Source organism: Vicia villosa, linkage group LG7 (genome assembly GCF_029867415.1).
Source record: "Vicia villosa cultivar HV-30 ecotype Madison, WI linkage group LG7, Vvil1.0, whole genome shotgun sequence".
Taxonomy (NCBI): domain Eukaryota; kingdom Viridiplantae; phylum Streptophyta; class Magnoliopsida; order Fabales; family Fabaceae; genus Vicia; species Vicia villosa.
The window spans coordinates 50,712,383-50,729,427 of NC_081186.1; the positions used below are offsets into that span (position 1 = coordinate 50,712,383).

A 17,045-nucleotide genomic window follows, 5' to 3' on the forward strand; every position below is an offset into this window, starting at 1 on the left:
GTCCTAACTGAAGCATGGTTAGTTCGAAAGTATACTGTCACTAAAAAGGTATCCTGACTCCTTAAAGTTTACCGAAAATGCTGAGTTGGTATTTCTTTGTTTTACAAATATCATGTTTTTACAAATATCACGCTGTTACATCTCTTGTTTTAAATGTTTTCAAAAACTCAAGACAAACGTATGCATTGCATCTCATGAATTCATTATTAAACATATTCTGCTACATAAATTCAAATGTTAGCATCAGAAAAAACTTGCACAGGGTATGGCTAATGATTCGAAGTTATCCCGATAGACAAGATTACTCCGAGAAGCAACGTCTACTACGTATACAAGGGGCATGGCACGTTTTGCCCAATCAATCTGGGGCAATCAAGTCAAGATTCGAAGAATCTCTCAAATGCCAAAAAGTCAAAGGCATACATCACAAGTAGATTTCAAACTATTTTCCGATCAGTCAGGGGCATCATACTAAGTACTAGGGGCATGTCGCCCATAGTGCACATCTCATAAAGTCCTCACGAGGCGAATCTATCCAAAGTTCCTACTAGCAAGGGCAAATCTATACAAGTCCTGTTTGACATCTTGATCAATACTCAGTGATGTGTCCTAATCAAATCAAGGAATGGTAGTTACTATAATACTGGGGGCAACGTCTGATTTCACAAGATCATACCCCCCACAGAGTAATCACTAAGAAGATATCTTCAAACATATTCGTCCCAACAAAGACATGGCTCCCCAAACAGAGTTTACATCTTCAACACCACCGGTTCTCCAACACTTTGCTCTTCTCCAACATGGCTTACTAATATCATTCATCCCCAAGCAGAAATCATAAATCCCCAGCTGAGCATCTCCAAGCAAAGATCAAAACATCAAACTCACAATGACATAGAGATTTATCTTCTCAATCAAGATGCTTCGAGTAACATAAATCATAGCCATACATCATATACATCACATGCATATTCATACATTGCATGCGGTTATAATTCATACATAACATACAAAGCGTCCCATTTTATTTTTGAGAACTCCATCTCATTCATTACATACATCATAAACATTGCATAAAACTGATATTGTTACCAAGTGAATATTATCTGACAGGTACATTACAAAAGTTCGAATCTTATTCAAAGCAAAGCCTAACGCACGACCTTCTAGACATCTACGGATGCAAATTGGGTAGTCTAACACACGACGTATCCATCAACCTAAAGCACGGTTTCCAGACATCTGAGGATGCAAATCGGATTAGTCTAACGCACGACTTATTCATCGACCTAACGCACGGTTTTCCAGACATCTGAGGATGCAATTGAGGATAGTCTAACGCATGATTTATTCTTCGACCTAACGCACGGTTTTCCAGACATCTGAGGATGCAATTGAGAATAGTCTAACACACGACGTATCCATCAACCTAACGCACGGTTTTCCAGACATCTGAGGATGCAAATCGGATTAGTCTAACGCACGACTTATTCATCGACCTAACGCACGGTTTTCCAGACATCTGAGGATGCAATTGAGAATAGTCTAACGCACGATTTATTCTTCAACCTAACGCACGGTTTTCCAGACATCTGAGGATGCAATTGAGAATAGTCTAACGCACGATTTATTCTTCAACCTAACGCACGGTTTTCCAGACATCTGAGGATGCAATTGAGAATAGTCTAACGCATGATTTATTCTTCGACCTAACGCACGGTTTTCCAGACATCTGAGGATGCAATTGAGAATAGTCTAATGCATGATTTATTCTTCGACCTAACGCACGGTTTTCCAGACATCTGCTGATGCAAACTAGACCCAGTCTAACGTACGACTCGACCTAAGTCTATTCCTCAGAAAATAGTCTAACATACGACACATTCTGACTCTCAATCATACATCTTCTCCAAACACTTGGATGGCATCTTTAAGCCCATCTACAATAAACTTTTTCTCAAGGCCTGGATGGCATTTTTAAGCCCATCTCCGACAAAAGTCCTTACTTCAGCAAGGGCAAATTTCTGGGCATTCTAGTGTTCAATCCTCTTCAACCCTCAGATTCCGACAGGCACACATGTCAGTCTCCATCTTCAGGTTTAAGAAAGTTGAACAGGGGCAGCTGTCATACCCCAAAATTTGCCCATACTATTTCTCTTATACAAATTCAAATCAATACCTAAAGCTCCTAGACACATTCTCCTATACAAGGCTCTGAAACTAGGGTTTGGCTTGTTCAAAGGAAAATCAGTGAATCAATGGATCTAAGGAATCTCATGTGGCTCAATATATCTCACATCATCTCCATGACAAGTATCAAGTCTCATCTCAAAGGATTGGTCACTCAATTGTTCAGAAAATCAACAGTCGACTAAGTTAACCTAAAAGTCAACTGTGGTCAAAGCAAAGTCAAAACTCCTGATTTTTTGTCAAGACCCTCATATTGAAGTATCATTCACCATTTAATCAAGAATTGATCATGGTTCATCAAGAAAAGCTCCAGAATCATCAAGAACCTGAGTTTCTAAATTAGGGTTTTTAAGGAAAAAGTCAACTGAACTTTGACTGGCCATAACTTTCACATGGAACATTAAAAATTTCCCATCCAAAGCTCATTTTGAAGGAAATTGAATTCTCTACAACTTTTTCCCTCACATGCCAAGTCCAAAAATGTTCCATCAGGAAGATATAAGCCAAAACATTACAGGTCCTTCTAAAGGATCTTAAAAAGTCATTTTTTCTCAAAGGTCATAACTTGAACATGATAAACTCAATTGATATGAAACCAAAAGCATCATTTAGAGGACATTCTAAGCTTTCTAAAAAGTTCAAGTACACTTCCATACAATAAAAAACGAAGGAGTTATGACTTGCTAAAGTTGGGCGATTTTAGAGAAACGCACAAAAGTTAACTTGAACAAAATGGTTTATTTTGACTAATGGTCTGGAGTTTGGGTTTTCACACATGATCATAAGTCCAATAAGGGCCCATAAAATTGTTTTCATATTTTTGTGCTATTTATTTGATTTATTTGTATTTTATTCACTTAAAAAACAAAATAAATTAAGTAAAAGGTCAAAAATAGTGAATTAAATTATGGGGCCTTATTATGGATCATGTAAAGGCCCAAGAATCATCTTGATGACCAAGTAATTTCGTTCTTGCATGATTTTGGACTTTATTTTATTTATTTTGATTATTATTTATTTAAAATCAAAATAAATTGAATAAATATTAAATAAAATATATGGGGCGCATGGATTGTGATTGAAATCAGAAAATTCATCTTGAGGGCCAAAGGAATGATTAGGGGTTGATTGGTACATGATTGAGCTCAAAATAGAAGTTCTATATATTTTCTAAAATCAAGTTTCAATCAAATAATTTATAAAGATTTGATGCATCTTGACTGACCTAATTCCTTCTAGTATATATATACTCATCAAGGTCAGAAAAGTAGGGGACGAAAATTAGGATAGACATGAGGGTTTCAAATAACAAAAACAATCAAGGAAACCTAGGGCACGAGCTGTAGCTTTCTCTGGCCGTCTTCAATGGAATCTGGGCATCAATACGTTCTCTTGAAGATCTCAGGAGCCATTCCTCATCAACTTTGACGCTTGCACACGCTCAGAACGAGACTACGTGAGTTACACCATTGGTAAAGGTTCCATTCTTCTCAAACTCGTAAATCGTGACCTTTGAATCAATTTCATGTGTACATACTCGTTCACCTTGTTGTTTAAGATTGTGATAGACTTTCGTTCATGAGCTTTAGCATGGGGAAACGCATACACCATAATTAGGGCATAGGCTTTTATTTCTTCGTATTGCTTCATACAGGGACTTTCTGGGCAAACTAGCGGCTCCGTCGAACTCGTGAGGTCCTAATTAGATAATCTGGGCATTCATGTTACTTTGCTTCACGCGTTTTTTTTAGTTTGAATATTGCAGAATTCGAAGGTGGAAGCCGCAGATAAAATCGCAGCTATGTTTACAACAAAATCCGCAGGAAATTGATGAAGATGACGATGAACAGTTCTTGGCACAATGGTCTCATACGCGTGGCTGTTCTGGTCTCTTCCATTGGCTAGTCATAAATCCTTTCTCTCTCTCTCTCTCTCTACGCGTGCCTCATGTTAACTGGACAGTCAACAAGTCAAAAACGACCTTTCTCTTTCTGATTGGATGAACACGCTACCGTGGGGACCACTTGGACTGTATTATCGTTGACTGACCATTCATTCATATTTTTTCCTTTTATTTATTTAGGGACAATTAGTAAACAGAGAAGAAGTGACGGTCCAGTGGAGAAGCAGCGTGTCCAAAGGTTCTTGTATGCAGGGGCATGGGTTCGATACCCACCCCTTGTGTTTATTTTGTTCTAATTTCTTTGCATTCTTCTGTTCCCAGATCCCACGCGTCTCTCCTGCTCACGCCCATGGTATGCCCTCAGCATCTCACCATTGGATCTCTACACGCCCAGATCCAAGCCACTAGAACACGCTGGTCTACCATGTACCTTCAAAGGTCTATCACACTTGATCCAGCGCCAGCCAGGTTTTGTCTTATTTATTATTTTATTTAAATGGTTTCTTTTTATTTCTTTTAATCAAACCAACCATTTATCAATTAAATTAGGATTAGGTTTTTTTAAATTAATAGTTAAGTTTAGTTTTTTAATTTAGGATTAACCTTTTTTTTTAATTAGTAAAATTCAATTTTAGGTTAAATAAATAATTTTAGGTTTTAATTAATTTTAAGCTTAAATAATATTAATTAATTTAGGTTTTTTTAGGCTAACAAGTTTAGGCTTTTATTAATTTAGGTTTTAATAATTAATTTATAATTTTAGGTTAATTAATTTAGATTAATTAGATAATTAGTTTAACTAGGTTTAAGTTAACCTTCAAAGGTTTAGGCAAACCCTATAATTTATCAACAATGTAAGAGTTGTCTATTCACCGTAGGTTAACCTTTAGGTTTGGCCATTAGGTTTTAACCTTCAAAGGTTTATCCTTTTAATCAACGCGAATTTCTCTTCTCATCCCATACTCCAGTGTATGTCGCATGCCTTTAACTTCAATTGTTTATTTTATTTAAATTTCGCTTTTTTTTGTTATTTATTTATATTTATTTAAATTATTTTGCCTTTATTTTATTTAAATTCTGCCATTTAAATTCTAGAAAATGTGTATAGGTTTGCGAAAAGGTTTTTTTTTGTAATAGTTAGGTTTTTATTGTCGCGCTCCATTCTTCCTCTATTATGTAACTGCCCCAAAGCCTTGTAATAGTTGTAGGTTTATTTTCTGCCTTTTAATTTCCGCATAATTGTTATATAACTGCGTGGTTAGTAAAATAGGGAGTGGCAAGACTATTAATTGAATCTAGAATCACTAAACTTTACAAGATAATTATCTGAAATTAACCACATGATTGTGCCACACCACACACCTTTAAGGTTACCCCTCTTATGCTGCCTTCACGATCAAATAGTCAAGTCCCTTCGAGTATAGGGATACCTTAGCTTGCTGCCTACGAATTCAAATCATCATAGTCCCTCGGAATAAAAGATCATAGTCCCTTCGAGCTGCCTACGAATTCAAATCATCATAGTCCCTCGGAATAAAAGATCATAGTCCCTTCGAGTTGCCTACGAATAAAATGATCTCGTCCCTCGATGTTGCCTCGATAAATGATGATAGTCCCTTCGATTGCTAAGGTATCTTTACTATTGCCTAAATGACTATTATATCCTTCCCTAAAGACTACTTACCTCTTCATGGGACAGTTTTATGGCGAACGATATTTTCTCGATGACCCGTACATCCAATTGAAAGACTTCCTGCCCTCTCATGGTATGGATAGACCCTTTCGCCCGAAAGACTTAAAGAACACGAAAGACAAACTTAGGGTAGGTAGTTCTTAATTGCTTGCTCCACTCAAACAAATTCAAATGCTTTTCACACCTCCTTTCCAAAACAATTTCAAAACAAGGCTACGCTTATTTACAAGCTAAAGTCCTTAACGAAATCTTTTTTCTATTCACACCCTACTTTTCAAACAATTCGAACAAACAAGTGAGCTAAGCAATTAAGAGCCCATGGATAACCATGGATGCAAAGGGTGCCTTACACCTTCCCTTTGTATAACCTACCCCCCGAACTCAAAGTCTTTCAAAGGTCTTTCCTGTTCTTTTTTGCCTTTCCAATTGGATAAAATAAAAGTCGGTGGCGACTCTTGCTATCCGCAACATTTCAATAAAGTCAGTTCACCGTATTACAGATATTCAGGTTTTGAAATATTACAATACTTAACAAAAATAAGGATCAAAGTAACATCTATGTCAGACCAGTTTATATGGATTTATTTATTACTTACTTATGGTAACACCAGTTTTCCATAAACTGAGAAGGTAATTCAATAGCATCCAACTCTATTCCCCTAAGACCAGAAACTAGACCCTCATCCTCCTTAGTAAGCATGTGTTGAAGTGCGTGGCCGAATTCATGGAAGACAGTCTCAACCTGAGAAAAAGGAGACGACGAAAAACAATAGTTTGTGAACCTGTTTGGTTTTTTAATGATTAATAAGGAAACAACTTAGTAGCTACAACTCAGTCTCAATCTACACATCAAACATGAAAGAGTAGTTTAACAACACGCAGAAAGACAATGAATCTTGAAAGTTTACAAGTATAACTTCATCTGCTACATCCAAATTCTAAAGTCACAGTCTTATAATTTAAAATTGTTGATAATTTGGACTGAGAGACTGTTCCATTTTTCTATAGCTTACTAATTTAATAATGTTCTTGTTGCACTGTTATCAAGATATCAAGTGTAGAATTTTTAAACTTTTATTATCTTGATATGTTCCATTTCAGGTTTAAGTCTTTAACATGAATGACTTCACAATTCAATTGAGAACAGGAGTTTCCCAAATTAGGATGAAGGTTGCCCAAAATAAAGTTATCAGGAAATAAGAACTCTAATCCTTAATTATTGAATCAAGGAATCTTTGCAAGATATGTTTCATATCAAATTGTTAGAATTTAAGAAAACATCTTATAATACCACATCTTTACCAGGTGATTAAGCATGAATGTATCTATTGAGTGATTAAGCCTTGAGATACAACTTATGCTTCATGGTTAAGCTTTGATAATTTTGCCTAAGTCATGAGTGGATAATCTTTTGTTATATATGGCAAAGCTTCGCTAGTTTATTCAGCAAAAAAAAGAAAAAATTCTGTCGGCTTTTACCTTTGGTTATGCATTTCTCAAGTTATTATCAATTATATTACATTGTTATATTCAAAGTCCTTATTATTCATGTTCTCCTTCAAAAAGTATGCCTTAGAATACAGTTAACTGGAAATAAGGTGAGAGATCACGAATGCATTTAGAGTAAAAGTTTAGTTCAACACCAATAAGGTGAGGAAATTGTTGTTAATTAATGGGAAACATATTTTAAGTAATATTTGACATGGTCTAAAATATATAATCATGTTAAGACCAGACACTGCTAGAAGCGATTAGTGCTCCCATTAATATAGCTCAAGAAACTATTCATTATAACACATGTGTGTCGCACGCTCGCGAAAAAATGAACAGAGTCGCCACCAATATATTTATCCCATAAGGGAAAGGAATATCAGAAAACCTAACAAAGGAAGGAACAAGGTCTTGCGACCAGAGAATCAAGGCACGGGAGTCGGTTACGCAAGGGGAAGGTAATAGCACCCCTCGCGCCCATCGTACTCGATGGTATTCACCTATGTTTGTTTCTATCTAAAGGGTGTGTACTATGTCTATGTCTACATGCGAATGTATGCAAAAGAAATACGGGGAAAAGAAGGAATATTTACAAATATGCTCGTTCAAGCCCCGCGACTTGATGCCTACGTATCCTTTTCAGGAATCAGAGCGCCGTAGTTCGGCTCAAGATTTTCTGTTTGTTTTTGCGTTTTTTAGTTGGGCGGAGTTAACGCTCGCGCTCTTGCATAAGGGATCGACCTAGGATGCAATAGAGCGGAGATAACAATGCCCTTAAGAAAGGAGAGAGAGAGAGAGAGAGTTTGAGTGCTTCGAGGAAATTCCTAAAGCAAGGGAAACTCGAGTTACTCTTTGGTTTGTGTCTTTTAGAATTTGGGAACTTACGCCCGAATGGAACCCTAAAGCAAGGGAGATCCAAGCACTCGAATGATTCCCTAAAGCAAGGGAGATTCAAGCTTCCATTCCCTTTTTAATGATTTTCACTTTTTTATTAATGTTTTTTAAGTATTTTCTTTGTATTTTTTAAAGGGGTTTTATTTTGATATTTATTAGATGGATTAAAGTTGTAAAAGAAAAAAGAATGAAAAAAAAGGGGAGACTAACCTACTTTCTAAGCCTAGAGTCATTGTTTTAATCCCTAATAGAAAAGGGGAAGAAATTATTTAAGCATCTCACAATGTAAAAAAAATCCACAAAAGGAAAGAATTAAATCTATACTATTCATGAAAATATATTCACAAGCATGAAGGAAATCGACCACAAAACAAATTCATTTTTATTCACATGGGAAACAAATTTTGAATTATCAAGGAAAAACTATTATTTTTTATGAGTTATCAACCAATTAAAAATTAAAGAAATAAATGACAAACAAATCAATTAAATTCTAAAATAGAATCTATGAAATTCTAAAATTCTAATTGGTTAGAAACACATTTTTTACACTTTTATTCAAGGGGAAAAACAATTAACATGCAAAAAGAATAAAAAGAAAATCAATTTTTATTATGTTTTTTTATTAACAGCAGGGGGGTGAATTAGCAAACAGCAATATGAACTGAAATTAGTTATAAGCGAAGCTGGGCCCAGAACCAGGGGGTGAAGATAACAGAAAGAAATAGGCCCAAGGGCGCATGGCCCAGCACTACTCCAACCCATTTGTTCACTTATTTCCACTATGTGATTTTTATTATTCAGCATTATTTCATTATTGTAGCACATATTTATTACTTGCAAAGCATGATTAAAGAAAAAGAAGAAGCGTGGCATGATAGTACATCAATTGGTCAAGGGGAGAACTTAAGTCTAATAAGACAAAAACAGGGAACGAGCCAACCACATCGCGCCACCACAACACCCAATCATTTGAAAAAGACAAAATAGGAATAATAACAAAACAAAAGATCAGCGAATGAGCAAAAGCCACGTCAAAGGCTTCATGAAACCATGCAGACGCCGGAAACCTTCCGGTCACCATCTCCGACGTTCCCGCCGCCGGAGCTAATCCAACACCGCCCAGAAATCAACCACGCAGCCACTACTCCACTCGGTTTTCAATGCTGAATCCGAATCTCCCCTTTATTTTCCCATTCAAACCCCCTAACATGCTAACCGAAAACAAGATCTAGACTATAATCTTTGACAAAACTCCACAGAAGCCTACCTACACATATCAATCGACTTGTATTTGTTCAGAGAGTTTGAGCCAGTTATTCAAACACGCAAATAACAACCATCACACACAGATTGAAAACGAAATCCAAGCACTGAAGGCAACTCATATGTGTACAAGCGTTGAATGCGTGAACTAATCCATGCGACCTAAGATGCTGAAAAAGTTCAAGATCGTTTACCTGAAAGATCCTCGGATCAAGACTTTGAAGGAGAGGAAACTCCTACCAGCTGCAGCCTCTTTCACTCCCTCGAGTTCAATTCCAGTGCTGTAGGCTCCGAGATATGGCACGAGAAAGCTGAGGAGTAGGTTCAGTTTCGACGACGCGTTCAGCTTGTTCAAAGATTCACTGTAGCATAGAATTTGGTGGGAGAAGGTAGTTACGGTGGTGTTTCGATCGGAGGGAATTAGTTATGGTGAAGGAAAGGTTTGTTATGGTGGCGGTTGAGGCTCCGGGGACGACAGTTGCGGTGGCCGGAGTTAGTTACGGTTCGTAACAAACTCAGACGGAGTAGGGGAGAGTGAACTGGAGGATGGGGAGAACGTGGAGAGGGAGTGAGTGGAAGTGAGAGGGAGAGGGAAGAGAGTGTGAAAACTGGATCGTGAATTTTCGGAATGGGAGTGTGTAAAAATGAGAGCTATGCACAGTTCCTTATATATGGCAAATGATTGGAGCTTGAGCCAGCTTTCTTGAGTGTGGGACTTGAAGTGTAGTTTGCAATAAGTTTCTTTTGCATTTTTCCAATGTGGGACTTGAAGTGTGTTGTATGTTGTAGTTGTTGCTTTGCTTTCTCTCTTAAGCTAATGAGCAAATATTGCATGGAATAATTCTTAGGCATGCTTTCAATATGATAGTGTTTGCATGGCTTGTCATGGTATGTGGAGATAATATATGGAACAATTCATGCATGATGCTGCAGCAATTACTTGTGTGCCTTGCCATATTACCAATGCTATGTTGCTCACTTTGGACACTTATATCTCAAGCCATGTGTGGTCAAATGATGCAAGAATGTTGTCATAGCAAAGAGGGCATGGGATAGAACAAGATTGATGTTGAAAGCATCTCAAGATAAGGCCTAGAAGTATGAGAAAAATAGCCTTGAACTCATGCAATTCCCACTACACGCGCAGAGCAAGGAACTGGGCTATGCATGCAGTCAGATTGTAACTTTGTGAGGGAAGTACTTTGAGCCTCTCTATCTTGATCAACACATGTCCAAAATTAGTGATACTGGTCTCAATAGATAGAGGACATGGCAAAGAGTAGTTTAGAACCAAGCTTGTTCAAGATAGTGACTTATGGAGGAAGAAAGAGGCATTGACACTTGGCACACCATGTGTTTGCTGAAATGCATTGCGTGCCCAGAATTTTGTGCCTTGGCTGCCTGCAGAGTTTGGTCAAGGTTGGGACACCACTTTGAAGGCTTATATCTCACTCAATATTTGTCCAATCATACCAATTCTTGTTTCAATGGATAGAGGAGATGGCAAAGAAGAGATTGATACCAAGTTTGTATTCATGGCACTTTTGTAGAGCTCTGAAAATGGCTGGAGATTTGGCATGCCATGTGTTTGCTAAAATGCCAGGTCATGATCTGACTTGTGACCTGGATTGTGACTTGGTTTGAATGAGTTTTCAGAAACTTCTCAACACTTTAACTCTTCATACAAGCTTCAAATGAAAAAGTGTCCAACTACAAAGTTGTTCTCCTCCATGAGAGGAATAACTTTGATGTTGGAAATTTCTCCAAAAAATGCCTTTTGCCATGTGTAATCCAGTGCTGAAGTGGACTGCTCATCCTGATTTAAAGCATTAAAATTTTTTCTAAGTGTTGGAAACTTGTCTTTTTGCTATTTTGGCAACTTTTTGTCGAACTCCCGATTTTATCCATTCTTTGACTTTTCTTGATTAATTTTCCACCAAAAGTCAATATTTAAATAATTCTTCTGATTTTGACCCAAAAGTCAACTGTTCTGATTTTTCCGACTATTGATGAAATTCCCGATTAAATCTCTTCTAGCCAAATCCAGTCAAACAAACACATCCACATAGTCGGTATGAGAAGCTTTTCACACATAGAAACCATTCCTGATTAAATGTTGACCAGAAGGTCAACTGGTTGACTTTGGTCAAAGAAACCCTGATTTAAAGAACCGGATGATTTGCAAGTCAGTATCCTTCAACCAATGCCTTGGATTGAGACTGAGAAAAACCTAATCCAAGAGGACTTCCATGAACATAGAGCCACCTGATTACCTCAGATCCACACATCTGGTAGGAGATTCCTTGCCACAAAAAGTTCTTTCCTGCTGGTCTTTGATTGATGCCAATGATATGAATGCATGGGTGTGAGTTATGACCTAAGTGACGTATGTACATGAATGCAAAGCCTAAGCCAGTTAGAAGTTAAAGGGTAGGATAAATTTGGGGTATGAAAATGTGATTAATGCTTAAAGTAATAATATGGGTTACCTCAAAGAATGTCATTAAACTTGGCTTGCTTCCTACTGGAGGTGTGTGATTGCACACCACTAGGCCAACAGGCAACCTTGATGAGGTACCATCAGGTGACAGTACACGACTACGAGAAACAACTTCACTCATCCATGCGCCTTGACTTTTTTCAGGACGACTGTAGGGATCAAAATAAAAATACGCAACTGGACTACCTGAAGAATCTTTAACACGAAAGAACTTAACATCTTTATCCCAAACCTGAATAACAATAAACATGAGTTAGAAAGTTTGTCATAGATGCTCCCCAATACAAGCACCACACCTAAGAAAAAGGGAATTTGATTACCGGAGCTAGACCATCAGCTGGTTCAACTTCAACGCCAAAAAGTGTTTTTGCAAGGTCAAAGAGTCCATTCAGAACATTTGGCAATGAGAAATACTGACGCAGTTCTTCCTATGAGACAACAGTAGCAGATGTATTATGTATGAGATTTCATAGGCAAATCAAAAGTTTCAATAACAAAGGAAAAACTGCTCCACTATTAGAGGTAATAAAATCTTGTATTGCTTAGTAAATTAGCCAAAGGACTGGCGGGTGGGACTGGTAGGAATGAACTTTGGTATGAGGTTGACATGAAAGAAAAAAAAAGAACACCTGACAGGATGTCAAAAGTACTGTGAATAGTATTAAGGAGCTTTCCCTTTAATTATGATGTTTATATATCATTAGTTAGATAGTTTTAGAGAGAGAAAAACTGTTCAGCGACAAAAAAAAATCATATGTGGGTGGAACAAATTACTGGAAATAAAAGAATTAGATCCTTCATGATATGCAATTACATTACAAGTTACAAATCCTTCTAACAGGGTCAAAACTAAAACCTCATTAATGTTATATTTTGATTCACGAAGCCTCTCACTCCAAAACTTAATGTCCCAATCTGTCAAATCATCAGTTTCCAGTGCACCCTGGTCTTTTGAGAATTTCTTAGAAAACTTCTTTACCCACCTCCCTATGGGGGTCACCCCCAGCAAAAACCCCACTTTACCCCTGCTTCGGAAATGCATTTCCGAAGTATTTTTTTTTTTAAATTTTCTCAGACTTCGGAAGTGCATCTCCGAAAACACCAAATGGGGGGTGTTTTCGGAGATGTACTTTCGAAAACACCTTTTTTCAGATTTTGGGGGGTTTCGGAAATGCACTTCCGAATTATGCAGAAACTGTGTTTTTTTTTATGTTTTTCGAAACAGTCTCGTATTTTTAATTAAACTGCAACGCCAAATAAAATAAGCGACATATAAACAGAAAATACTAATATGATAAATCAAATCCAGATAATATATACAAGCCGATCCAAATAGTAATAGTGTGCGAAAGATACAATCCGAAAACAAAAAAATAAACTCGGACTCCTACTGGGTATGCCTAACCCTCTCTCTCTGGGACCTCCTCTGTCGCCTGTATGCCGCCGCACGGCCCGCATCAGTGACGATCATCTCCATCACGGCGACAACCTCTGGACCGCCCTGATGAACGACACCTCGATCCAACGCGTCCCGCCCAAGCATCTCTATCCGCTGGCAGATCGGCAGGAGATCTATGGCGTGGTCATCCTCGGCCTGCTGGTTCTCCAGGATCTCCTCGTGTGCTGGCCTAGGAGCGCCGGGAGCGTCGAGTCTCAACAGAGGATGTGACACCCGATAGAACCATGTGACGTACCCCTCCACACTGTGCCAGTCCTGGGTGACCCGAATGCGACAATACTCCTCCTGTACCACATGACGCTCCCAATCCTCAAATATGCTAGTGAGCTGCACTCGGGTCACCGTGTCGGGAGCAGCCTCAAAAGGTGACCTGGGTATCATCTGCACATACCCAAACTGCCGCATGCACCGCTCAGGGAGATACCGGACCATGGTAGTGGTCCCGCATACCAACCAGCCAGAATATAAAGATATGCCGTCAAAGGGGACAATATGAGTGTAGTCGCTGAATGGCCTCCAAGTGACGTCATCGTGCATCGTGCGGTCCAGGTACCCATGGTATGGTCCCACTGCATTGTTCCCCCTCTGGAGAACGTATCTGGCGGCCCTGGGCATGGCATCATCGTACTCAGGATCAATGTGGAAGCCGTGGATGCGGGAGAAGTAAGAGATGATCCAGCTCTGAAACACAAACACAATAATGTATTAAAAATAAGGGTTAAATATGTTAGGGGTCCCTATAAATATTGCAACTTTCAAATTTAGTCCCTACAAAATTTTCCTTCAAACAATGGTCCTCGCAATATTTTCCGTCTCTATTTTTGGTCCCTACCGTTAAATTCCACTAACGGAGGCTTACATGGCATGCCATGTGTCATGCCACGTCAGTTCAGGTCAACTCTAAAGAAAAAGTGACATATTGCGGGGGTTATAAACCCCCTTAAAATAACTTAAAAAAACAATCTCACATATAAAGAACTTTTTTACTGTAACTTTTTTTTAATCTTCTTACTATTTTTGAAATGTAAAATTATTTATTAAATTATGATAATCAATTTCATTTAATATTTTACATTGACTGACAATAAAGTTAATTTATTTAATATTGTTAAGATATTATTAGTTTTAAATAAGATTTTATTAACTTTAATTTATTTTTAAAAAATTATTTATAACAATCCACTACCAAATAAATATTTTTAAAATAATCATATTCTTTATATAATTAAGCTTGACAAAAGGCTCTATATGTAAAAGTGTGACACTTTTAAAATATTAAAAAAAAAATTTCTATTTATCATCATATTTTATTGTTTGTTCAAAGGGAAAACAAATTTCGTTTAATTGTTAATAAATTTTAATAATAAATAGAAAATAAGATGTATTATTACATATTTTAAAGAGATTAATTACTATGCACTATCAGTGTAAAATTTTTTACACAGTCAGTGAATCATAACCACCCACTAATACGAATTAATAAATGATTAAATTAAAAATATAATATAATTTACAATCCAACGTTCATTATTCACTGACGGTGTAAAACTTCTTTACACTGTCAGTGCATTCCAATTAAACTCTATGTTAAATTGTTTAAAGCTACTTTAAAATAGAATATAATAATTGTTTAATCTACTATATATAAAAAGTAGTTTGTTTAAAATAATTTTTAAAATTTTTAAAAACCTTTATTATTAAAAGTCTCGTTAAGTTATTTACTTATATGGATTATACCTTTAAATAAATTAATTTGTGGGAGGTTTATATTAATTATTAAGAATGGATGGGTTTAAGGTTTATTAATTAATTATTCTTTATTCTTATATATTAAATTAATAGGTAGTAAGTGGTAACTGGTAAATTTATTGTAGCAGTAACATACAATTGATGGGTGAGAGATTTATACAAATTAATAATATAAAATAATTCTAGCGAGAGAAAGAATTAGAACACACGAGATGCAATACAACTACTGCATACAAAAAAGCAAATTTTGTATAGTCATCAAATTAACATAATAGCATCATCACCAAAGATAGAGTAATCAAGAAGCCTCTCAATGCCATGAACAGCGAGCGAAGAAGTGTTATAAAGATCAGGATGAGTGAGGAGGACATCGTCGAGTGTGAAGTTACCGATGGAGTTATCGGTGATGGCGATGGTTTTACCGGGGAGGAGAGTGGGGAGACGGGAGTAGCGAGGGACGAGGAGGAGGTCGGCGAAGGAGAGACGCTGCGGGACGATATGGTATGGGAAAGTGAAGGGGTCTAGTGTGGAGGATGGTGAGAGTGTTTGTTGAGGGATGAAGAGTGTTAGGCTTAGTGATGGGTTTGACATTGATAAGATGCTTAGCCATTTGGTTATGGTTGTGTCTCCTGAGCCTATGAGCGCGTCAAGAATGTTGTTTAGTTCTTGAGTTGGCATTGGTGGAGATGGTGTTGTTGATGATGATGTGTTTGTGGAGGTACTATTGCATGATGTGAAGGTTGTGAAGAAGATGAGTGTGATGATGAGGAAATGAGGATAGTGGTTGGTGTTTTCCATGGCAGAGGGAGAATGGGAGAGAAAGAGGGAGAGAAAAAGAGAGAGAGATTTGTGTTCTTGGGTTTGTTTTCTTGGTTTTGGATGGAAGAGAATGATGAGTGAAGTTTGTTGGTGGTTTCTTGGTTTTATATAATTTGTATTGAATGTGTTGTGAGAATAAGATTTGAGTCCACTAATTGGGTTTTTTAAGTTTGACTGTTTGCTAAATAATAATGGAAATGTTGGGTTTTATATAAATAATAATGTTTGCTAATATAGGAAGAGATAATTAGGATATGTCGTAGCATGGAAATGTTGTTATTGTGGTTTTTTACGTTATTTAGAGGGGGTTTAAAACCCCCGCAATCTATCTATTTTTAATCAATATTGACTTTAATTGACGTGGCGCTACACGTGGCGTGCCACGTAAGCCTCCGTTAGTGAAATTTAACGGGAGGGACTAAAAATAGGGACGGAAAATATTGTGAGGACCATTGTTTGAAGAAAATTTTTGCAGGGACTAAAATTGAAAGTTGCCATATTTATAGGGACTAAAAACTTATTTAACCCTAAAAATAAATACGAAACATAAATAAATACGAAACAATTAAAATGAAACGTACCGTAAGTAGTGTGCAGGATCCGGTCAACTGCCTCGTCCTCCAGTTGGAGGCCTCATTCAGCTTCTGGTATAGGTATGCCAGAGTAGCTGCCCCCCAGTTCCACTGGTGAACGATGGTCAAGTCCATGAAGTAGCGGAGGTAGGTCACGTCGACGTACATCGCACTTTTGTCCACAAAGATCGCAGCGCCCACCACAAACATGTACCAGCACCGGAGAGCGCAGCCACGATGATACTGTGTAAATAGGTCGTCACCCGCATCCTCGGATTCGGCCGCCGACACCAGGTGGTGCTCGAAATAGGCGCTCAGTGTGGTGAACCGGATATGAGGCCCAGATGTCGTGATGCACTCATAGTCAGCAACTTCGGGCTCCATACCCAAATAGAGCGCCATCCACTGACTGGCTTCGACCCTCTGGATCCGGGAGTGGGTCAACAGCGCCCCCCTGATTGGCAGGTGGAGAAGACACTACACATCATGCAAGGTGATCATCATCTCCC

The 17,045-nt window shown here is 37.7% G+C and overlaps 2 protein-coding genes across 2 annotated transcripts in view; both read right to left on the reverse strand.

Annotated features, from left to right (window-relative positions):
* Window positions 1-17,045, reverse strand: part of LOC131617214 (probable cytosolic oligopeptidase A) — a 30,040-nt gene that overhangs the window by 8,857 nt on the left and 4,138 nt on the right. Inside the window, 4 exon segments of the mRNA XM_058888553.1 lie at window positions 6,383-6,528; window positions 11,927-12,169; window positions 12,258-12,365; window positions 12,794-12,910. Coding sequence (XP_058744536.1) covers window positions 6,383-6,528; window positions 11,927-12,169; window positions 12,258-12,365; window positions 12,794-12,910 — 614 coding nt within the window.
* LOC131617215 (FAS1 domain-containing protein SELMODRAFT_448915-like) lies at window positions 15,276-16,041 on the reverse strand. The gene has a single exon (XM_058888554.1). The coding sequence runs from the start codon at window positions 15,941-15,943 to the stop codon at window positions 15,404-15,406; it is 540 nt and encodes a 179-aa protein (XP_058744537.1). The 5' UTR covers window positions 15,944-16,041; the 3' UTR covers window positions 15,276-15,403.

Coding starts and splice junctions, on each gene's coding strand:
- LOC131617215 (XM_058888554.1), bottom strand. CDS start 15,943: ATGGAAAACACCAACCACTATCCTCATTTCCTCATCATCACACTCATC.